The sequence below is a fragment of the Vipera berus genome (genome assembly GCF_964194415.1).
Source record: "Vipera berus genome assembly, chromosome: 3".
NCBI lineage: Eukaryota > Metazoa > Chordata > Lepidosauria > Squamata > Viperidae > Vipera > Vipera berus.
The window spans coordinates 151907482-151931849 of NC_138204.1; the positions used below are offsets into that span (position 1 = coordinate 151907482).

The 24368-nt window shown below is 38.0% G+C and overlaps 1 protein-coding gene across 2 annotated transcripts in view; it reads left to right on the forward strand.

Annotated features, from left to right (window-relative positions):
• Positions 1 to 24368, forward strand: part of CDKAL1 (CDKAL1 threonylcarbamoyladenosine tRNA methylthiotransferase) — a 315714-nt gene that overhangs the window by 281220 nt on the left and 10126 nt on the right. Inside the window, exons 14-16 of one of the 2 annotated variants that reach the window (XM_081325954.1) lie at positions 2566 to 2649; positions 3297 to 3461; positions 7203 to 7571. In XM_081325954.1, coding sequence (XP_081182080.1) covers positions 2566 to 2649; positions 3297 to 3461; positions 7203 to 7451 — 498 coding nt within the window. In that variant the 3' untranslated portion in view covers positions 7452 to 7571. Of the gene's footprint in view, positions 1 to 2565; positions 2650 to 3296; positions 3462 to 7202; positions 7572 to 24368 lie in introns of those variants that run through there. The other variant, XM_081325955.1, reaches the window with a different exon arrangement.

Below are 24368 nucleotides of genomic sequence, written 5' to 3' on the forward strand. Positions count from 1 at the left end.
ACTGTACCATCAGGGCTCCTATATTAAATATCTTGGCAAAAATAATAAAAAAATCAGTGTTTGGGGCTGTTATTTATAATTACAGTTTATAGATTAAATACTGCAAAGACACTGCATTGCAATAAGTGTATTTTGTAAACCTTTCCTGGTTAAAGCCATATCCACAATGAGATCTCCTTGCTGCAGAACAATCCAGTGATTGTTTTCCCTGGACGACAGTGAAAGGCTGCTAATAATTTAATCTATGCACTGTCTCCATGATTTTAATCTTTTAATTTTGATTAAGGTTGCAATATGGTATTTTTGAAATTATTGTTCAACAGCAGACAGATACATTTTTGTGAATATTTTTAGACTCCAGATAAAAGTGTGAGGTCTAGCAAATGTGGTTGTCAAAATGAGCCAGGAACATACTGCAAGAAAATCTATTCTAGTAACATCGATATTGGTGGTCTTGATTACTTTTTTTCCTTTGGGGGCAGTGCTGAGAAACAGTCAAGCAGTCACATCTAAAGGATGGTTGCTGTAACCCTCTCCTTTCCCACCCCCTCTTGAAAGAGTTGTACAAAGAGCTTACAAAAAAAGAAGACAATATCCAGGTCTTTTGAAATACACCGTATCAATATAACTACCATAGGAAAGAACATTCCCAAGGCTCTGTAAAGCAATTCCTTCTCTCCAGCATAATAATTCTGAAAATTATTAATAGATCTAAGATTCATAATGAAGGGGTTCTTTTGGCAATGGAAATTAGTTTTAGTTTTAAAAATTATTTGTATTCAAATTGCTTAGTTGAATTAATTACTGCTAGTTGAAATAATTACACTCTATAATCTAAACATCGTTAATCTCTTACAGCCATGGAGGATACAGAATACAGAATAACAGAGTTAGAAGAGACCCTGGAGGTCTTCTAGTCCAACCCCCTGCTCAGGCAGGAAACCCTATACCATTTCAGATAAATGGTTGTCCAATCTCTTCTTAAAAACTTCCCAGTGTTGGAGCATTCACAACTTCTGGAGACAAGTTCCAGAGGCAGGACAAGAAACAGTGGATGGAAATTAATCAAGGGAATAAGCAATCTGGAATTAAGGAGAAGCCTCCTAACAGTGAGGACAGTTAACCAGTGGAACAGCTTGCCGTCAGCAGTTGTGGGTGCTTCATCACTGGAGTCCAAATAAATTATATCCATAGCATTTCTGTGGTCCACTAATTTTGTCAAAGAGTACAATAAGATTTGGCTGGCGTGATCTGTTTTTGACAAACCCAGGTTGGCTTTTGGTTATGACTTTGTTTGCCTCTAGGAGTTCGCAGATTCATTGCATGATTCTCTTTTCTGGAATCTTCCCAGGTATTGAGGTCAGGCAGATAGGTCTGTAGTTTCCTGGATCCACTTTTTTTCCTTTTTTGAAGATGAGAACCACATCAGCTTTTTTTCCAGTCTTCTGTAGTTCCCCGGTGCTCCAGGATCTTTGGAAGATATATTTCAGTGGTTCTGAGATCACTTTTGCCAGTTCCTTCACAACCTTGAATTGTAATCCATCTGGTCCTGGTGATTTGAACTCATCTAGGATGGACAGGTGCTCTCTTACCATTTTCTTGCCTTTTTTACTTATATTCCTAATCCGTGTTTTACGATATTGTTTTTGATAGGTTGGACTATTTTGTCCTTTTGTATAAAGACAGATGCAAAAAAACTGGTTAAGCAGTTCCGCTTTCTCCCTGTTGCTCATCACCTTGCCATTTTCTCCCATTAGTGGACCAATTGCTTCCTTGACTTTTTTCTTGTTTTTTACATGTTGAAAAGAAGCTTTGTTGTTGTTGTTGTTGACTTTTGTCGCAATCCTTAGTTCATTTTGCGCCTTAGCTTTCCTGACTTCATCTTTGCAGGCTCAGGCTATTTGCTGATATTCTGCCTTAGAAGGACATTTGTCTTAGCAGTTGTGCTCATATAGGTTGACCAACGCCCTCTCCAGCCAGCCAGCCAATGGGACAGCATCACAGTCTTCTAATGCCTCATTTCCATTCTCAGTCTTCACTTTGCCACATTGTCTTTTCATGGCCATAGAAGGCACATGGGAAAGCAAGCCAGATCCTTTCCTTCCAGGGAAGGGACAAGGTGAAGAAACCAAAAAGTCAGGGCCCATTCATTTCTACAGGAAAGAGGTGGGTGGGAAGCAGGACAAGGTAAGAATTTCTGCTGTTCTATCCTGCTGCTGTGGAGGAAACTGTCATCACCACGTGTTTTTTTTCCTCTGGAGCATAAGCCAAGATGATTAACTTGCAGAGTTAATTGGTTCAGCTTTTCAATACAGCTAGAAGCAACACAGTGTTAGGGGAATAAAAGAGCCGCATCGATCTCAGATCACCTCATCCCTTATATGTAGAAAGGGCCTTAGTCCCTTATCTGTCCAAACGATAATTAGATGTAATAGGTTTTTTTCCCTCCAGTGGCTATTAAATTATTTCACATCAGCCTGATAATTGCATGAGAAAGGGGGATTTACAATAGCATCTTTTCACTCACTGCTACGTACTTGCATTTTTTTTATTATTATTTCACAGATTGGGGAGAGACAGAAAGTGCTTGTTACAGAAGAATCCTTTGATTCCAAGTTTTATGTTGCTCATAATAAGTTCTACGAACAGGTAACATTTTAAAAATAAGGGGGAAAATGTCCTATTTGTCATCCTTAACTGTAACTCTCAGAAGTAATGTTCACAAATTTGATATCTAGTTTCCACCAACCCTGTGACTGGAGCTGTCAAGCACATCTGTTTTCTCCAAGTTGCAGAAAATAGATTAATTTAAATGATTTTTTTCTATTAATTGATTTCCCCTCATTGTCTTCATTTAAAAAATGGCATCTCTCATATTAAGATATCTCTATTTAGATTATTATTTAGATTCTAAATAATTAGAAACATGAAATCAACTTCTAATTGGAAAAATATTTTCTAGTTCACTGCTAGCAATAGCAACAGCAGTTAAGAGTTATATACTGCTTCATAGTGCTTTACAGCCCTTGCTAAGCAGCTTACAGAGTCAGCATAATGCCCCCAACAGTCTGGGTCCTCATTTTACTGACCTTGAACCAGTCAGGATTGAACGTCGGGCTGTGGGCAGAGTTTTTTTAAAAGGCTAATATTGTATAGTTTCTGTTAGGGCAAATGCTATCGAATCTTAAGATACCACATGGCACTCTTTATGTTTATCTTTCTTCCTTTTTTGAATGTAAAATCGTAATTACTTTTCAAAGTATTAGGAAAAATAATCAATATATTTTCTTTTAAAGATTCTTGTACCAAAGAACCCTGAATTCATGGGTAAGATGGTAGAAGTGGAAATTTTTGAAGCAGGGAAGCATTTTATGAGAGGACAGCCAGTATCAGAGGCCAAAGTGTTCACTCCATCTATCAGAAGGCCATATGCCCGGGGAGAAGTTTCTGGTTTAACAGAGGTGAGTAGTACACTTTCTTACCCCTTATACTTAAGTCAAAAGAGGAGCTTTATCATTTTAATTCAGTTGGTACTAGTAATTTTTGTTGTTGTATCTATGTGTGCTTAAATTCTAAAAACAATTATTTAGAATTTTAAAAATATAAGTTTAGTATGTCTGGTTTGGAGAAACGATAGTAATTTCAATCTTATTTCTAAAATTTGAGATGAGTATTGTTGAAGAGATAAATATAAATACATATAATGTTTGCCAACATTATTTTATTTTTCTGAACTTAAGAGCCACTGAAGTTCAGTTTCATTCCAAACTGATGGAGTTGAGAATTTTTTGCAAGATGTGCTAACTTGCAAACCAGTTTGTAATTTTTCAGAACTACCAGTGAGAACTGTATTTTTAACAGTATCATTTCTCTAAAGATTGACTGGGATCTTTATATAAAAATACATTAATTGTACTTAAGATTTATCCACTAATCTCACATGAAATGTTCCATCTTTTAAACAGAGAAAAATCAAATTAGCATTAATAGTGTAACCAGAACCATGGATCTCATCCTCAGGTGTCGGTCACTAAAAATTATCCAGTAAAATTAGATAGGATAGGAGGAATCTTTGGGTGGTTCTATTGTAATTTATTAATGTAAAGTTCAGAGTTTCTCTCATAAAATATTGAACAAAATTGAATGTTCAAGGATAACGTCTCTGTCTCTTCAGTCCATGGGTGGGCAATTGATTTTCCCAAGGGGCCACATGAGAACCTGCGACTGCTGTAGAGGGCCAAACCAATAGGCTGGATTTAATTCTGTTCAATATTAATTTGATCACTTTATAAAAAGCAGGAAAGAAATTATATGGTTTTGATTAGCTGCTATTGATAAGAATACATGTTACATCTTATTTACATTTGGTTTCTAATTTCTGATTGCCTCACATGGATCAGACAAGGATAGCAAAGTCTGAGATATGAAAATAATGATGATATATATCACTCATGGATTACTAGTGTGATATGTAAGCCCAATCATTGTTTCCAGAATTGCCTAATGAACAGTGATTTAAACCAGAGCTCCCAGGTTCAAGTCCAGATTCTCTCCTCGTGGCTATGGAGTACTTTTATCTTCTCAGTCAGACTTGGGTCCCCAGAACAATTGTGATAATTTGAGCTTCCTGGGAACTTGTTCACAGTAAGATCTTTAAGCTGTTTTTCTGAAACTTTTCAAAATTTGGGTTTCAGAGGAATCTGTTTCATCTTCAAATGAAGAGCTCTCCAGAACCACATGAAATAACTCCATTAGTTCTCCTTCCTTAGCTGTTTCTCTCAGTAATAGTGCATAATCAATGTTAATGTAAAAAAAACAATTCCAGTGTTCATAAGTATTGTTCAGAGACAGCACTCTTGACACACAGATACTGTATATATACACACAAGCACAATATTTTGACTAGAAGCTATTTAAAGTTAAAAATCTGAAGCCTAGAACACCAAAACAAATCCATCCATATAACTTAGCCTTTGTTTGTCAATGTTATCTCAGCCTGAACACTTCAGTTTTTGCACATTAACTTCCAAGGTAGCATGAGTTAATGAATTCTTGCCTTACATTAAGGCTGACTGACTCTTGGTTAAATCAAGTTACCAACTTTATTAAACGAAGCGGGGCCTTATATACATGAGCAAAATAACTTGTTGCTCACATTATCACATTTAAGGAACCATCTTTTATTAAAATACCCATCGTACCTTATTAAAATATTTCAACATCACTGCATTATCTTACTATTAGTGCCAGATGTCCCAATAGTACTCAGTACATCCAGATTATTTCGGTACAGGTAGCTGTATTCTGCAATTATCCTATGTTAATTCAGAGAAGCATTCTTGCTGGCAAATGCATAAAATTATGGACTGTGTTTGCTTTAGTAGGCAATGATGTTATGATATGTTCCATATCAAGCTGCAGGTGCCTTGTAGGTTCTTCTGAGTCTGGCTGCTGAAAAAGCAGCTGTATCAAGGCACCTGGATGTCCACTGGCTTCATTTAACTGTAATTGATTGTACTGGGTTTGTTTGGAAAGCACTAAGAGCCCGTGATACTCAGAAATAACCATCTTCTCTTGAGCATTAAAAGCAGTCTTGGGAGTATTAAGAGTGCCTAATGGAGCTCTATCTCTATGTTGAATAGCATAAGGGGCAACTAATTCTCAATAGTTGTTCTATAACAATAAATTCTCTTTTATTAGAGCGCTCTTAAAACCAGAGCACTTTCTTGATTCATATGGTGGCCAGTGGTTAAAGTCACAAAAAATTCTAAATCCAGTTGTAGGCCGAGAATGTCGAACCATCTGGACTTTGATTCATAATGTCAAGCTTGCCCAGATGTGTGCAGTTATTGAATGAGGAAACGGAGACAGACATTTTTACATAACCAGAACAAAACAATTCGAGGGGGGGCGGGTAATAGAAGAAACAGAGCAAATGAAGAAGAGAAAGAAAGGGGCAAAACAGATGGACTCAGGAAAGCAAAACAAATTAACACAAAGTTACTGTGGCCATGCAATATATTAAACTCTGTTTTCTCTACCAGTGTCTGTTCCATAAACCACTTTTGGGTGGATCCACACCTCACACTGTTGTAAACCATCATTTACAAATCACTTTACTAGGTTTACACAGTTTATTAAACCAACATCAAACATGATGCACGGAGCTTATTGTAGTGTGAATTTAGTCATTAAATCTGTTTCATGAAAAAATAACTGTTGTCTAGCCTGCTAAAAGACAAAAAAAAACCTAGCTAGATTAATCTCTAGTAAACCTATTTGCAAAACAATCCTGACATTAAGAGACATCAGTGTTGCTTCCTTTAATGCTGTCACCTGCTGGGATTTTGGAAGCATGCGTTCTCTATAGTGGCCCCTGCCCTATGGAACACTCTTCATCCTCAAATCAGGCAAACCCCAAATTCTTCTTGTCTTCTGGAGGGCCTTGAAAAGCTGGCTGTTGCGTCAGGGGTGGGACTGGAGCCTAGAAAAAAAATCCAGATGTTGATATATAGAGGAGTGTTTGCTCTGGGGGCCTGGAAGTTTTTTTTTAAATTATTGTTGTTCTTTGATATAAAGTAATAATATTGTTTTAAGCCACCCTGGATTATAATATATAATATGGGTGGTCATATAAGATAGATAGATAGATAGATAGATAGATAGATAGATAGATAGATAGATAGATAGATAGATAGATAGATAGATAGATAGATAGATAGATAGATAGATAGATGTCTATGAGTTCATTAGCAAATATCTGTATAATCATCATTGTAACCCAATGCTAATCACTTCTCTGATGTGCCAGATTATATGCTGTGTGAACTAGGAGAAACAATAAGAAGCCAACTTGTAATTGCTTAAAACAATCTTGTTCAAATTGAAGTAGTGCAGCCATTGTGAGAAACATATGCTGTTAGTAAATTCATAGCTGGGGGACCAGTAGATAATAAATATTTGTGCATTAAAAATGAAAGAGAGGCAGGAACAATTATTAAAAACAACAGGAAATAAATAGTTTTTGTAAGAGGCTCTGATGCTGGTGATCAAAGTACATCGTTCAGTGTAAATCTGGTATGCCTTAGCTTTTGATAATTTAACTTTTTTAATTAATAAGAATATAGAACCCCAACCAACATTTTTGTGATGCTTGGGCTGGGTATATTGTTTTTCAAACAATGTCTTTTTATTTTGTGCAGGAGAAACAAACAAGGCCCAATTTTAGAACTACAAGTGCCCTGGAAGCACTTACGTTGCCTTTTGTGTGTTGGCAAATGGATCCATTTTCTACCATTGCAGATTTCACTATTTTATATATTCTAGAAATAGCTCTGGGTTGCCATGCTGAAATTGACAGATATGCACTGAGTGGTTGCACATTAATGGCTTGCCATGTAAAGTTGCCTTATTTAATTTTGATTTTGTACAATTTACTTGGTTGCTTCTAGATCGTGTGAATGGGCTTTAGCCAATTTGGAGACTGCATCAACTTCTTGTTGCAAGATGTTACAATGTGTGTTGTAGTTGCTATTTCAAATCTCTGCAAACATTAAAGAACATTGTGGACTTCTCAAACTATATTCAATGACAACTATTTAAAATCATATTTTTCATCATTAATTACATCTGCAAATTGACTGTTTAAATATAGCTTGAATGTTGTCTAGTTTTCATACCAATAGAGTATACAGGTAATCCCCGAGTTAAAGGTAAAGGTAAAGGTTCCCCCGCACATGTGTGCTAGTCGTTTCCGACTCTAGGGGCCGGTGCTCATCTCCGTTTCAAAGCCGAAGAGCCAGCGCTTGTCCGAGGACGTCTCCGTGGTCATGTGGCCGGCATGACTAGACGCCAAAGGCGCACGGAACGCTGTTACCTTCCCACCGTAGTGGTCCCTATTTTTCTACTTGCATTTTTATGTGCTTTCGAACTGCTAGGTTGGCAGAAGCTGGGACGAGTAACAGGCGCTCACTCTGCTACGCAGCACTCGGGATTCGACCCGCCAAACTGCCGACCTTCCAATCGACAAGCTCAGCGCCCTAACCCACTGAGCCACCCCGAGTTACGAGCGTTCAATTAACACTCATTCGAAGTTACGTGATCAGCGCCCCCTAGTGTTTACGAGTAAATTTCCAAATTACCACAGCAGTCATTCGCCCTTACGAGCAACCACAGAGACTCTGCAATATTCACCCTATTCCTCTCCCCGCTCCCCACAACTGCTTCCCCCTCCCTTCCTGCCATGCTGGACTCACCTTGCAAAATCTGTCTCCTCTCTCCCACTGTTTCTTTCCCTTTGAGGGAGAGGAGAGTCAGCTTGGAAACGCTTTTTGTGCCGACAATGGAAGCTCCTGGGTGCCGTAATATCGTGCAAGTTCAAACACAAATTTTCTGCAAAAGAGATCATGGCCCCAGAAGCTTCCATTCTGAAGGGGGGGAAGTGTTTGCTTTGTTTGCATGCCTGTGGGGCTGTTCTGTTCCAGCCTACAACCGGCCCTGCAGAAATGTCAGGGACAACCCCTTTGTTATATTCAAGAGTCTTGAATTAAGCCAACCAAATTTATTTACAAAAACTAAACGAAACAGTTCAAAACAGAGTAAAACAAATACAGACTGAGACTATATCAGAAGCTCTGCAAACGGTTGCCTTCAGCAACCAGCACCTCCCACACATTCCCCTTTTAAACAACAGTCTCAGGGTGTGGCTTCTCTTTGCCTCCTCCCGAGGTGCCTCGTTGCTTTTCTTTGTTCACTTCTGCTTGTCTGCCTCCTGCTTCGAGCGTCCTTGAACGAAGCCAGCTGTGGATCGTCTTCATCTAATCTTTCAGGCTCACACAGCTGGGTCTGAGGAGGAACAAGACGGGAGGGGCCTGGCTGAGAGCTCTGCGATGAATCTGCAACCAAAGGCTCTCCAAACCCCTCCTCCTCCTCAGAATTGTCCGATTCAGCTGCTGAAACCACAGGCTGACGCTGAATCACAACAGGGGCAAAGCATGGAATTGGAGTTAGCCGGGTGCAGGAATCAATGCCGTCCATGGCCCGGGTGCGCTGCTTGCTCACGTGCGCCAGCCTTGGTTTGAGGGCAGGAATGAAGCCTTCAACTGAGTGGGGAGGCATTGCAAGGTGAATCCCCTTAGTACATCCAAGCTACTGATGGCGGTGGCAGCAACAGCGATCTGAGTGGCTGTGATCTCCCCTCCCCAGCCAGCCACCTACCCTGCCTGGCCTACTCTTGCTTGACCGGCCAATGGCACAAATCCTGACCTCTCTTCTCCTTGTGCTCCTCCCCATTCAAGTGGCGGCAGCAGCTTCATTTTCTCCGCTCTGTCCAAAACTAAGAAAGCGGAGGGTCAGAGCAGGATTGCTTGCAAAAAGACACGGGTGTGGAGCTCACTTGTGTGCCCCGGCCTTATTGAGAGCAATCCTGCTCTGCGCTTCCGCTTCTTTCCAGTCGGATGGAGCGGAGAAACTCAAGCCGCTGCTGCTCAAACACTCTTTATCCAAATCTAGACCTGAGAGAGAGTGGAAGGTTTGTGTGCCTGCCAGTGGGGCGCTTCAGAAACAGAAAGGAACACTCCGTGTGACTGAGGTCTCCATCTGAATAAAGTGTTTGAGCACCTATGGGGCTATTCAAAATGCAGGGATTCGCTGTGTGTTGAAGCTCCATGTGACAGTCCTTTCCGTTTCTGAAGCGCCCCACTGGCAGGCCTTTTCTGAAGCCCTTTCCTGGCGAAAACGAAGAGTGTGCTCCACTCTTTCGCTCCATTTTTGCCTGAAAAAGCCATTTCTCAAGCCCCTTCCTGGTGAAAACAGGAAGCATGAGGTTTCTTACTGGGTTGGGGAGGCCTTGGGGGCCTGTTCCATTACTAGGCCCCCTCGTAATGGCCTTCCCCATCCTGAGATACCTCATGTGCACTTAACAAGCTGCCTGCGTCTTAACGAGCAAGGGAGTGATCTCATTTGAGTTTTGGAGTTATGAGTGGAATGTACAGGCTCCATTATACTCGTAACTCAAGGACTACCTGTAGCATGAAAACCATGCAGAAATTTAGCTCAAAGCTAAATTGAAGCTAACTATTTTCATCATCTAACCAAGCTTTTAGAGTAAAGTATATTTATAAAGGATAATTCCTACGTGCTTGGCTGCCATTGCTGTTAATATTATTGTACCAATGGCAGGTAGAAAAGAAAGAGTAAACTGGTAGAGTAGTGAAAGAGATCGATCCAAAAAATCTTCTGCAGGTAGAGGAATTCTTTTTTTAGAATAAAAAGATTACTCGCATAGGAGGGGGGGGGGAGTTTTGAATCCAGTTCAGCATCGTATATCCTAATTATGAAAGGGTTAGTTTGGGTGATACCTTATCACAATAATATTTTGAATAATTAATTAATGATTAGAAGAAAACTCTAGGGATCTAGATGATTTCAATAGATGTCTTATATAATCGTGAGCACATTATGTGGCTGCGACAGCTGGTGGTTTGTTACATTTTTTTTTAAATGACATGTCTTTCAAGTTTGCTTTGCCTAGACAATACCTTTGCTTAGTTTTAAGAAATATGTTCCATAGGTATTCAGTTAAAAGGGGCTGCTGTAATATCCTATCAAAGACCATGCTAAAAAGGTATCTTGAAAGAGACTGGCTTGAATGATCAGAGAAGAATGCTGATGGTCTGACATGATTTCATGAGAAATCTCAATTGTGTATAAAAATAGCAAGTGTAGCTTAAAAGTTTTTGTATGTTTCATCTTGAATCATAAGCCTATATTCCTTAGTATGCCTGAAATATTTTTACACTTGAAATAGCTACATCTGTGGAATTATTTTTTTTTTCTTGGTTTGCTTAGCATCTCGGCATAACTCACTCCAGATGTATTTTACCCTTTGGATGAACTAATTGTGCCTGCTTGTTCACCTACCATTAACATTATTTTCCATAGCTTAATCCCTAGATTCTCCATTAGATTTGGCATTAGTTGCCATTAGAACAACAACGGCAATAAAAGATAAATCAATCTCCAATTACACAATGTTATTTTTGATGTATGGGATGCTGATAGTATTATAAGCCTAGAGAGAGCAAAATTACAAAAACCTGTACAGCAAAAAAAAAATGTTGGTTCATGAGGAAAAACAATTAATCCACAGTTTGGTAACATTTTTATAGACTCATCCAAAAATGACTCAAAAGAATAGGCATGATTCAGGCTTTTCAGAAACTCAAGATGGGGAACACTTACAAAAGCAGGAACATTAATCCCAGTGTTTGAACCATAGATTTACCAACACCATGTTACCTATTTCCTATTTTACTCCTTGCACAACATTTGTGTTGTATAATCATTGTCCTTGTTCTGGCCTAGCCAGTATTGTACTTTACAGATTAAGATAAACAACCAGAAAGTTTAGCTGAACTCAAGAAAATTTCTTGGAAAGAGTTGATCTGTAATAATTTTTGATCTCTGTTGTGAGAATAGCCAGTGCAATATATAAACCATGTTTGTGGCTTACCAAAGCTTTATCCAACAGTGCCTTCCAGTTTTGATGTGACTATAACTCCCAGACAGTGCAATCACAAGAACTATTAAAAATAAAATTATAAGTAGGAAGTATCCTTTGGGTCAACGTCAGCTCTTATTGACTTTGTGGAACATCTGTGTGATTTTCTGGGCAGAAATGTGAAAGTGCTTTGCCAGTGTTTCCAGGTTTTGTTTTGTTTTATTTTCAGACTTGTCTACTATCCTGGGATTTTCTTATAGTTACCCATCCAAGTACTAATTAGGTCTAACCCTGCTTCCCTTTTCAAGATCAGCTAACCAAGGATCAAATTAAAAAACAATCAAAAGTCATAATTAGTCTAGCTAAAGCGTAGAGATTAACACTCTGGCATATAGTTTCTCAAAATTAGAATTGTTATATGAACTATGGTTTGTTGAAACCAAAAAATCTAATTATAAATAATAATTAAATAAACCTTAACTTCCTTGCACAAATTCACATCAATTCTTTTGAGAGGTAACTGGATTTTAAATGGAGTGGGTAACCAATTATAAAATGTTTATTAGGGCTTTCTTTTTTATTTCATAGTTTTTTGGCTTCAAGAAGTTTGACTTAATTTCCAGTAGATGGGTCATTCAGAAATATTTTATAGTAATCAATTTATAACAGTCTATTCCATGCTATTGAAACTTTCAAATCGTATTTGTCTAAGATACAGATATTGCCACTGTAAAAATTCAGAATACCTAAAATAACTCCTGAGTTTTACCTCAGTAATGAAAAGATAGGTCTATATTCTGAATTTTACAAGCAGTGATGATGGTTTGACCCTTAAACTTTTGACTAATATTTTCTACTATGCACTTAGTATATATTACCTAATACATTTTTAAATTTGTGGCCATTTTTGAGAGAAATAAAAGTTACATAAGAACATAGTGTTCGAAGTTGACTGATACCCATCAAATCAGTGACCAATTATAAAATGTTAATTAGGGCTTTCCTTTTTCATCTCATAATTTTTTGAATCCAAGAAATTTGATTTAGTTTCCAGTAGAGGAGTCATTCAGAAATATTTTATAGTAATCAATTTTATAACAGTCTATTCCATGCCATCAAAGCTTTCATGTTTTATATGTCTAAGATACTGGTATTGCCACTGTAAAAGGAAAGATTTATATAATCTGAAAAGAAACCAGAATATAAACATTAGCTGCTTTATCTAAATCAGACCATTTAGTTTGATATTATTTCTAGTACTTCGAGTAGTGCTTCTGAGTGGGCACTTTTCCCAGCAACGTATGGAGCATCAGAGATTTAATCTTAGCCATTATGTATGCAAAGTTCATGCTGTATCACTAAGCTTATACAGCCTTCCCTAATTTGCTAAATAAAATATCTTTTCAGAACTATTTTTATTGTGAGGTTACCATGACACTTTTTACTGTATGTATGTGACAACATATTTGAATGTCATTGGAATAGCATGACGTGAAGGCACCTTTTAGTGAGTTCAACTCCAGCTGACTTTGTGGACAAGTCCATATAGTTTTCTTGACAATACAATAGTGATTTGCCATTGCCTTCCTTTGGGGTGTTTTTCAACTTCCCAATATGGTCTGAGATTTTCTGCTGGTTCTGAAGAAGGTTAAATGCATAGCCCTCCATGGTTACCTCACTTAACTTACTGAGCTTCCACTATCATTCTGTTGGATGAAATGTTTGTAATCCAAGTCGGGTACAAGTTGTAAATCAGTGCCTGATTTCTGGGAGATTTGCAAATACTTTTTCAAGACATTTAGACTTTTGTCTTCTTTTCTTTTTTTTATTGAAAAGTTTTACAATACATTTTTTTAAAAGACAAAACCCCTCCCAACCCCCTCCCCTCTCCCCAACCCTCCCCAACACCTCCCTCCCCCCTCCCCGACTTCCCAGAGCTCAATACAGGGTATAAAAATACAAGCAATCATAGTCTACCTTATGCAAACAACAATAAAATATTAAATCTATCGCACTTTAACTCTTATAAAATAACTACAAGCAATATAAATATCACATCAGTACTTATTCAAATGCTAGATGAAACTTTTTAGTCCCATGTTTATTCTGGATATAATCAATCCATCTTCTCCACTCCACAATATATCTCTGTTGCGATTGATCTTTCAAGTACGCTGAAATCTTTGCCATTTCCGCCAGGTTGGAGACTTTTAAAGTCCATTCTTCTATAGTCGGCAGTTCTTCCTTCTTCCAATATTGCGCTACTAAAAGTCTCGCTGCCGTAATTAAGTTCAACATCAGCTTAGTGTCTTTTGTCTTCTTTTCAATCTGAATTGGACAATAATGCTATTTGCATTAATTCTGAAAATGTTAGAATTCCCCTGCAGTGATCTCTCTGTTTTACATGTAGGAAAATTATCTACTTCTCTGTTGCCCTTACTTTTTCAGCTGCTATTTCTAGCTGAAGATTAATGGTAACTCTCTAGAGCAGGGGTGTCAAACTGCTGGCCCGCGGGCCAGACGTGTCGTCCGGAAGCTGCGCCCACACCATTGCCAGCAACGGCAAAACCGTCCCGATACATTGCGCGATGTCACATGACGTCGCAAGTTTGACATGTCTGCTCTGGAGGATCAATTCCTAGCTTAGCTGCTGCTCAACTGAGCTACAAGGATACAAGTCACATTTCACTGAGATAATTTTGAACAGGGAAGTCTAAAACTTAAAATCTACTTGCAAAAAAAAAAGATAAGGAACACCATATGTGAAGAATAGTTTTTCCTCTACATGAGCAATCATACAACTCATGGTTATGTTATACATTAAATAGTGATCTCAGTTATCCAAGTATCACTGCTTCTGTAGCCAAAATGGCCTTTCTACATCAGGCATGTCCAACATTTTGGCTTGTCTGGGCCTCATTGAGTGAAGAGGAATTACCCCATGGCTCAAAGGCTACATGCAGTCCTGGAAAGCAAGAAATATAGCCCCATAAGATCATAAACCTTTAACATTATTATGTCCATTAACTATATTATATATTTTATATGTGGCCCAAGACAATTCCTCTTCACTCAGTGAGGCCAGGCAAGCCAAAAAGTTGGATATGCCTGATGTAGAAGGGCCATTTTAGCTACAGAAGCAGTGACAATTGAATAACTGTGATCACTATTTAATGTATGTGTTCATTTGTTTGTTTGTTTAGAAAATTTATATCGCCACCTACTCACACATGGCGACTCAAGGAAGCTTACAGGACATAAAACCACAATATAAAAACAATTTAAAATAATAAAATAACCCTCCCCCCCCATCTGCCCACCCTGGCAATAACATACATCCATACCAGCCATTTAATGGACTCCATCCCACTCCAGGTTCCCCAGGCCCACTGGCAGAACCATGTCTTCAGGGCCCTCCAAAAGAGTGTTAGAGGGGGGGCAGTCTATTTTCTGTAGGGATGATGTTCCAGAGGGAGGGAACCACCACCAAGATGGCCCTTCTTCTGGGTCCTGCCGGACATATCTCCTTAGGGGACAGGACCCAGAACATTTCTTGCCTACCTGCTCTTATATAACAATGAGTTGTCTGCTTGCTGATAAAGAGGAAAAACTATTCTTCACATATGGTATTCCTTACTATTATCTTTTTTTGTAAGCAGATTTTAAGTTTTAGATTTCCCTGTTCAAAATTATCTCAGTGAAATGTGACTTGCATCCTTGTATCTCAGCTGAGCAACAGCTAAGCTAGGAATTGGTCTTCCAGAGTGTTACTATTAATCTTCAGCTTAGAAATAGCAGCTGAAAAAGTAAGGGCACCAGAGAAGTAGATAAATTTCCAAAGCTCTATTGTAGGAGCAACATATTGCCCATTCCTTCAGGGTTATTATGTACGTTAAGCATTAAAAAAATGTGTTTATCTTCCTGGAAGATTCTTTTTTACCAGAAGAGTTTAACATGCATGTCTGCACATAAACAAAGGGGCTGAAAATTTGGTAAGCCTGTAAGCATAGATTAATAGCTCAGAATTCCCTTGGAGTTAGATTCATGCTCCCGTTTCCTTAGAGATCCCTTTAGTATTTCAAACTACTGTGGTGGTGCCTGTGTTTGAGAAAGTAACAGCCAAAAATAACATCTGAAAACATTAACTAGTCAAGGTCAAAAAGTTTTTGTACTCCTTTCTACTCTGGGCCTGTCTCATATGGTTGTCATTTTCAACTGTCCCTCCTATGTTTTCTTTCTTTGAACCGGCGATAAGGTGGTTTTGGCATTACCAGTTTCTATGAAACTACACAGGGTTTCACAAAAGCAATTACGAAATACAAGAGAGAACCGGCTGTCAGAATTCCTACTAAGCTTGTAAATGCAACAAGAGACTCAGCTCCTAGGAATTACGTATATTGCCTACAGTGGTTGAGATTGTATGTATGTGATACAGATAGATTGTTTCCAGAGTAAACATTTTAAAGGATTTAATGTTACTAACCTGCAGACAGAAAGAAATTCTTTTTTTTCTTCTTCTTCCAGTCCTAGTGATGCATGAGTATTAAAAAAGCATTCTTGCAAATATAATTATGGCATGCCTCTTGCTTGCTGTCTGTCTGTTACATATTGATAAGCTTATATTGCTGGCAGCGCTTCCTCTTCAGCAGCTCAAGTTGGAAGAACAGGAGAAATGCTGCTTTTCACATCTGAATGGAGGTTTGAATGTTTAGTTAAAAATTAGAATTTGACACGGTATGAAAAAGACAGGCATTTTTGAAATATATCTGTTTGTTTATTTGTCAGTTTATTTCTGACATTTATATCCTACCTTTCCTCCAAGAGTTCAGGGCAGCCCACTGACAGCGTCCCCCAATTCCACTTCCATAGCAACAACAATGTTAGATAGGTTGGACTGAGAGAATGACTGGCTCAGAAGCATCCAGTGAGTTTCCATAGCTAAGGATGGCCATGGGTTTCCTCGATCTCCCCAGTACTAATCAAACATCTTAGCCACTATAGTTTGCTCAAATCCCAAACTCATATCCAGGTTTTAGAGCAGGGGTCCTCAAACTTGGCCCTTTTATGCCTGGCTGAGGAATTCTGGGAATTGAAGTCCACAAGTCATAAAAGGGCCAAGTTTGAAGAGCTGTGTTTTAGAGTGAAAGTCCCAAGCCAATACAAAGATTTGTGTATGTTTGTTATTGAAATACAGGGGGTCTCGGTTTAATTAGCATTCATTCCACAACCATTCAGGCATGTGATGATGCTGAATGAGTGCTAGCTACCACCAGTGCTCAAAGTCCTGGCTATTGCAGCAGCCCTCTGGTCCTGTGCTTGTAATCTGGGCACTTAGCAACTGGCCATATTTCTGACTGTTGCAGCATCTTGTGGTCATGTGATCACATTTTGCAACCTTCCCTGCCAGCTTCCTACAAATAGAATCAATGGCAAAGCCAGAATGAAATCAGAAGTTGTGTTTGTTTGAGGTCCTTGTTCACAGACCCCCAGGGTCCTCATTTAACTATGGTAATCGAGGGCTATTAAATTCAATATAATTCAATATAATGCAAACACAAGCAATAGAAAATAATTCAACCAATGTCCTAAACTTCAAAAGAGCTGATTTTAACAAACTCAGAGAGAACCTAGGAAAGATTCTATGGATGAAAATCCTAAAGGGAAAACAACTCAAGAAGCATGGGAAACTCTGAAAAATATGATCATAGAAGCCCAGCCCAGCACAATACCACCAAAAAAGAAAAACAAGAAAGTCAAGAAGAATCCAGCATAGCTGCACAAAGATCTCTCAGACAAACTGAAAGACAAAAAGGGCAAGTACAAAAAATGGAAAGAGGGACACATAACTACAGCTGATTATCAACAGACAGCCAGAACATGCAAAGACGAAGTCAGGAAAGCAAAGGCTCAGAATGAACAAAGACTTGCAACAGAAATCAAGGATAATTTAAAAAAAAGGTTTTTTCAACATATTAATAACAAAAAAAGAGTCAAGGAAACTGTAAGTCCACTAAAGAGACAAGATAGCAAAGAAGTAACAAGCAATAGGGAGAAAGCAGAGCTGCTTAACTTATTTTTTGCATCAGTCCTCACACACAAAGTAATTATAGCACAACATACAAAAAAATACTGCAAAAGACAAACTAGAAACAAAAATTAAAATAAGCAAGAAAATGGTAAAAGAACACTTATCCGACCTTGATGAATATACTGTAAATCACCAGGACCCAACAGATTACATCCCAGAGTTCTGAAGGAGCTGGTAGATGTTATCTCAAAACCATTACACCATATCTTTCAAAAATCCTGGAGCACTGGGGAAGTACCTAAGGATTGGAAAAGGGCTGATGTGGTTCCCATCTTTAAGAAAGGGAAAAAAACGGACCCAGGAAACTACAGCCCAATCAACCTAACATCAATACCTGGGAAGATCCTGGAAAAGATAATCAAAAAACAGATCTGCAAACAACTAGAAGCAAACAAAGTTATAACTGGTAGCCAGCATGGGTTTGTTAAAAATAGATTATGCCAAACCAATCTTATTTCATTCTTTGATAAAGTGACTAAATCAGTAGACCAGCGAAACGCTGTGGACATAGTATTTATTTTTTATTTTATTTTAATCCCATTTATATCCCGCCCTTCTCCGAAGACTCAGGGCGGCTTACACTCTAAGCACAAACCAATGTGCTTAGCAATAGCCTTCATTCTATGTATATGCCTGCTTATTAGGGCTTTTGGGCCCCCCCAAGCGGCATTATTACAAAGTCAGCTTATTGCCCCCAACAATCTGGGTCCTCATTTTACCTACCTCGGAAGGATGGAAGGCTGAGTCAACCTTGAGCCTGGTGGGATGCGAACCTGCACTAATTGCAGGCAGCTGGTGTTACTTAAGGAGGCATTAGCCCACTGCTCCACCAAGGCTCTTAGATTTCAGTAAGGCATTCAACAAAGTAACCACAATCTACTGCTTGGTAAGCTAGAAAAAGGTGGAATAGACAACATCACCACCAGATGGATTTGTAGCTGGCTGGCAAACCATACTCTATGAAAAGTCCTCAATGGTACTACATCCACATGGAGAGAAGTAAACAGCAGGGTACCACAAGGCTCCATCTTAGGCCCAGTACTCTTCAATATTTTCATCAATGACTTAGAAGAGGGAATAGAAGGGGAACTCATCAAATTTGCAGATGACACTAAACTGGCAGGAATAGCCAACACTCCAGAAGACAAGCTCAGGATTCAAAAAGATCTTACAAATTGGAACAATGGGCCCTATCCAACAAAATGAGTTTTAATGTGGAGAAAAGCAAAGTTTTACATTTAAGTAGGAAAAATCAAAGATAATAAGTACAGATTAGGTGAGACCTAGCTCAAAAACAGTAACTGTGAGAGGGACCCTAGAGTCCTAGTGGACAATCACTTGACTATGAGCCAGCAATGTGCAGCAGCAGTCAAAAAAGCTAATACAATCCTGGGTTGCACAAACAGAGGGATAGAATCAAGATCACACGAAGTATTAGTACCGCTTTATAAAACCCTAGTGAGACCACACCTGGAATACTGCAGCCAATTTGGGTCACCATACTACAAAAAAGTTGTTGAGAGCTTGGAAAAAGTTCAGAGAAGAGCAACTAAGATGATCCAAGGCCTGGAGACTAAAACATATGAAGAATGACTGCAGGACTTGGGTTTGGCTAGTCTAAAGAAAAGAAGAAATAGGGGTGACATGATAACAGTATTCCAGTATTTGAGGGTCTGCCACAAAAAAGAGTGGGTCAAATTATTCTCCAAAGCAACAGAGGGCAGGACAAGAAACAATGGCTGGAAGCTGACCAAAGAGAGAAGCAACCTGGAATTAAGGAGAAACTTCCTAACAGTGAGGACAATTAACCAGTGGAGCAGCTTGCCTTCAGAAATCATGGGTGCTCCATCACTGGAGGTTTTTAAGAAGAGGCTAGACAGTCACTTGTCTGAGATGGTATAGGTTCTCCCGCTTGAGGGGGGCTGGACTAGAAGACCTCCAAGGTCCCTTCCAGCTCTGCTCTATTCTATTCTATTCTATTCTATTCTATTCTATTCTATTCTATTCTATTCTATTCTATTCTATTCTATTCTATTCTATTCTATTCTATTCTATTCTATTCTCTCCTCTCCAACTGTCATCGCTACATGACTCAGTCACACAACATCGTTCTTTACAATTACATTGCTGAGTGACAGAAATTCTGATCCCAGTTACTATTGCTAAGCGGAGACTACCTGAACAAGGGAAGAGCAAACTGTCCTTTTTGACTTATACTAAACTTCCTAGAAGTTAGTTTAATTCTATAAATTATAATCTTATTTGATGCAAAATAAAAATTATGTTCATAAATATAATTTTAATTGAATTCTTTCATAAGCTTGCTGCTCTTCTGACTTCAGATAATAAATGATATGGGTCAGATACAACATTGCTGGTGAATGTGAACTAACTGTTCTTATAGCCGTGTTTTTAGTATAATAAATAATGACTCGCTGTATTTTGGGGATATGCTTTATTAAAAATATTTTTATGGGTGTTATATCAAGATAGCAGAATAAATAAAATGGAGTATACATGGGTGGAATATGGCCACCATACATTCAAATAACAGAGATTTTTCTGGCAAGCAATCTACTCAGCTCTTTCTGGAAAATGGTTATAAACATGGGGTAGGATCTTAACTTTCCAATTTGTTTCAAAATAGTTCTATTAAACTAGAATCTGAAGTTGTCAATGCTCTTCTTGGCAGCTTCCCATAGATGTTTGTTGACTGCCATGGACTGATAGGGCTGTTATTATGTATTTAATGTTTATAAAGCGCCCAACATTTTTGAACTGCTCTGTGCAAAACCTCAAAATAGACGACACTTGCTCCCGACAAACTGAAAGTAATCAACTTGATACAAAAAAGGAAAACAGATAGAGTGGAAATAGACAACAAGCACTGGAACAATAACTCCTTAGCTCCTTCTTTAGCAAAGATTGAGGCATGGTTCTCTTCTTGCCCTTATAGTGATACCTCAGTTTCATGGACTACTGAGGAGAAAGGATATCTGTTAAATCTGTACATTGACATAAATGTAAAAAAAAGTCAGTTGCAGAATTACAGAAAGTATGGAAATGGATGAAAAGCAAATGATGCCACCTGACTGGACACACATCAGATTTGTCTGTTGTTGTTTTTATTTATGTATTTATATCCCACCTTTCTTTTTTTTATAAATAACCCAAGGTGGGGAATAGACCTCAAACTCCTTCATCCTATTTTCACCACCACCACAACCCTGTGAGGTGAGTGGGGCTGAGAGAGAATGACTGGTCCAAGGTCACCCAGCAGGCGTTTATGCTCTGCTTGATTGTATGAAGCAAATGCTACCTTTTATCATCCTCTCTACGCCATACGATATATCATGCAATTCTGTATGATACATTTATTTCTTTGTTTTTCTGCCGCTCATCCATTCGAAGGACCCAAAGCAATATACAATGAACAATGGATGTTAAAATCAAAAGTGCTAAAAAAGTAATTAAAATATAGCTCATTTTAAAGAAGTCAGAAAGATGGGCTGAACTTGGCCATTTGTTTTTGGGTTAGCAGTATATATTTATTACTCATTGAAAAGTGACATGAATCAGTCTCTTGTCAAACAACATTTTTTGAGCTGTTGTATGGAGATTCTGTGCACAATCAGACACAATCTCACACAGATTTCAGAAAAATGAATAGAGTCATAAATAGGGCAGGTTTCCTAAACTGAAGTACTTTACTGCAGTGTCTCATAGAAGAAGTGTGTGTAGATGGATTAGATAAATCTAAATAAATAGTTCTTTATAAGGCTGTGAATAGAGCTAGGCATGAAGGGCAAAATTTAATTTGAAGCATGCATGAGCATGAACAAACAAAGCATCTGTTGGAAATCTTAAGCAAAACCCTTCTTTTCCTGAGATTATATGTCAGCTGCTCAGGGCAGTCACATAAACCCAAGAAAAGATAAGATGCTGTATGCACAATCTTGTACACTCTGAATCATATTTTGCTTTTTGAATCCAAATCTCAGCACAGCCGTACCAAATATAGAAGATTGTGACTTTTTAAGACTTTTTATCTCTAAAAACACACATTGTAGAAAAAAATCTTCCTGATAGAATATGTAGTATTTTGGCCACTTATCACATCACTCAACAATAAAATAGGACTGAGGATCCTCTAATTTGCTCAGCTACAGTAGTTTAAATCACAGTGATAGGCAAAGGCCAAGGCTTTTTGTTACATATACTAGTAGCATTTCTGTGGGATTGTTCCAGTACTGATTAGGTCAGATAAACCTTCCTTTCCTATCACAATAATTCCCAGAACTTGGTATTTCAAGTAAAAGTTTCTGTTAATGACTTTTAAACTTGACTGAGCATGAAATTAAAAAAGATTCTCAAGTTACTCCCTCAGGTGCTTAGATGCACACCAGCTGGCACAGAAAGAATCTCAGCCTCTTGCAAATATTAGAAGACTCTAGAGCTTATGACAGTTTGATATAAAGAAATATGCTGCACTTAAGAAGTATCAGTATAGCCTATTGCTGGAGGCTGTTGGGCTCATAGTTGTTTGATCAATGTCTTAATGCCAAGTTGTCCATCAGCACAATGCCGTTGGCATCTGGAATATTTTAATGATGCCAGGCCCAACAATTCCTAATTACCTGACAGATCCTTAAGAAGTCTTGCTGGCAGAGGAAGGGTTTTCCAATCTGGAAAAAAAACTTACATAGATAAAGCATATTCTTGAATCCCACAAATCCAAGAGAGCTCAGGCAAGAAGAGGCATAAAAAAGCAGACAAAGAATTAGAGGAAAGTAAGAACATCAATAAAAATCTTTGGATTGACAATGGAGGGATCAACGATAACTTTGGTGAAAGTAATCTTGGTAGAGTGCTACTAGGAGAAGGCAGATTGGAGAGGTGCCAAAATTGCAGCTGCAGAAGTGAACTTCAGGATGCCAGAATGAGCAGCTGGAAAGAAATTGAACAGTATTGAGAAAAGATAAGAGGTCAAAAATGTATATTTATTTTTTGTTTCTTGGTTATTGAATGGGTCATACCGCAAGTTTACATTCAATAGAAATGATCTAATGTAGAAATGGAAAAGTGATGAGGAAGATGGTAAAATAATAGGTTCAAGGGGTGGATGTGAAGCAATTTGGCGAGGAGCTAATTGTCAGGTTGTAAAAAAAAAAGGTAGAGGGTGATGTAGGTCAAAGGAAAATTAGAAAAAAAAGAGGAGCAATGGGAAAAGAAGATGGAGTCATTGAGGTCACCTTACAAGGCAAAATTGTGAGGAAGGGGGGGAGACTGACTGACAAGGTATCTGATTAGAGATACCTAGAATTGGTATGGATGAAAGGAATATGTATTGTTTCACCAGATGGCTGGCAGTTGAGGAAGAAACCATTACTTTTCAGAGGACAAAATTAGCTACCCTTATCTCTTTATCGTTTATTGTTAGATGATACAGTTTCTGAAAAGGAAAAAAGATGTTGACAGTAAATGACAAGGAATTAATTATTATATAGTATCATAGTATGCAACCCTCTATAAGGTACTTATTGCAGCTGTGCAGTGCTTTGAATTCTGTTAGGAAAAGATCCTTTGAAATATGGGATCACAAAAGTAGCACCTGACTGCAATTCATTAAAGCAGCCACATCTGTTTCAGGTTTGTATGGTTGCTGCAAGGAGGTTTATTAAGCTATGTTTTTTCATTTAATTGTTCTATTTTCATTTACAAGTGCATAGGTTTCTGCCAAATCAGAGTATCGCTCCTTGTGTTTCCACACTGTCTGATACATATAGCTTATGCTTGTTGATAAGAACTCATGAAAAGCTGGGCCCTGACCAACACATGCAAATTGTAATTTGTAATTTAAGTCAGGTGCATCATAAATGAAACAGTAAACGTGAATAAAAGTTTAGTACTATGGCACATATCATATCAGAATTATTCAGAAAATAATCTGAAATGCATTTGATCATTCAGTACATTGGGGTTTTTAATAATTTATAATATACCTTATTAGCATAGCCTTATGCTTCAACTATGTTGTTGCCAAAACAAGGTGAAAGACCATTGCCAATGCCTTGCCTTGTGATTGGGGAGTTTCCTTGTCTTTGGGAATTTCCCCTCCATCCTCAAAAATAATCCATTTCTCATATTTGATTAACAAACCCTCTCCCTTTTTTCTTCTTTGGCATATTTCTTTTTCTATGAGTTTGTTCTTTCTAACCAGGGATCATTAAATTTATGAGGCATTTCTGTTCTCTTTTCAGTTGTTTCTTTCTAAGGAAAAACGTACGTTCCGTGCTACCTAGTAAAAAAAATTAATAATTAAAATACCATCATTATGGGATATTTTTAAGACCATGTCAGACTCTCCTGTCCCATTAAATTTAAAAGTTCCATTAAAAATGAGCCTTAAGATGCCTTCAGTTGTAAGCATTAGTTATAATTTTAAAACAATTCAGGATGTAATTTTGAAAGTACATTTTGAGTGACTTTGGCAATGTATGCAAAATGTTGCATCAAATCAATATAGACTTTGGCTTTTATAATTTTAATATGCATATGCTTTTATACTGAACATAGGAAACTTAAAGAAATACCTTGAAAAATATGTGCTGGGGCATTCTCATAAAGATATAATTAACACATAATAGTAAATCAAACAAGTTTAGCTTTAAGATTTTATTCACAGGTTTTTTTTTTCTGATAGAATTGCTCTCACTTGGGTTTAGACTCAAGATGAGCAGAGTCCCATGAGGTGATTGGTATGACCTCTTATGATGGCAT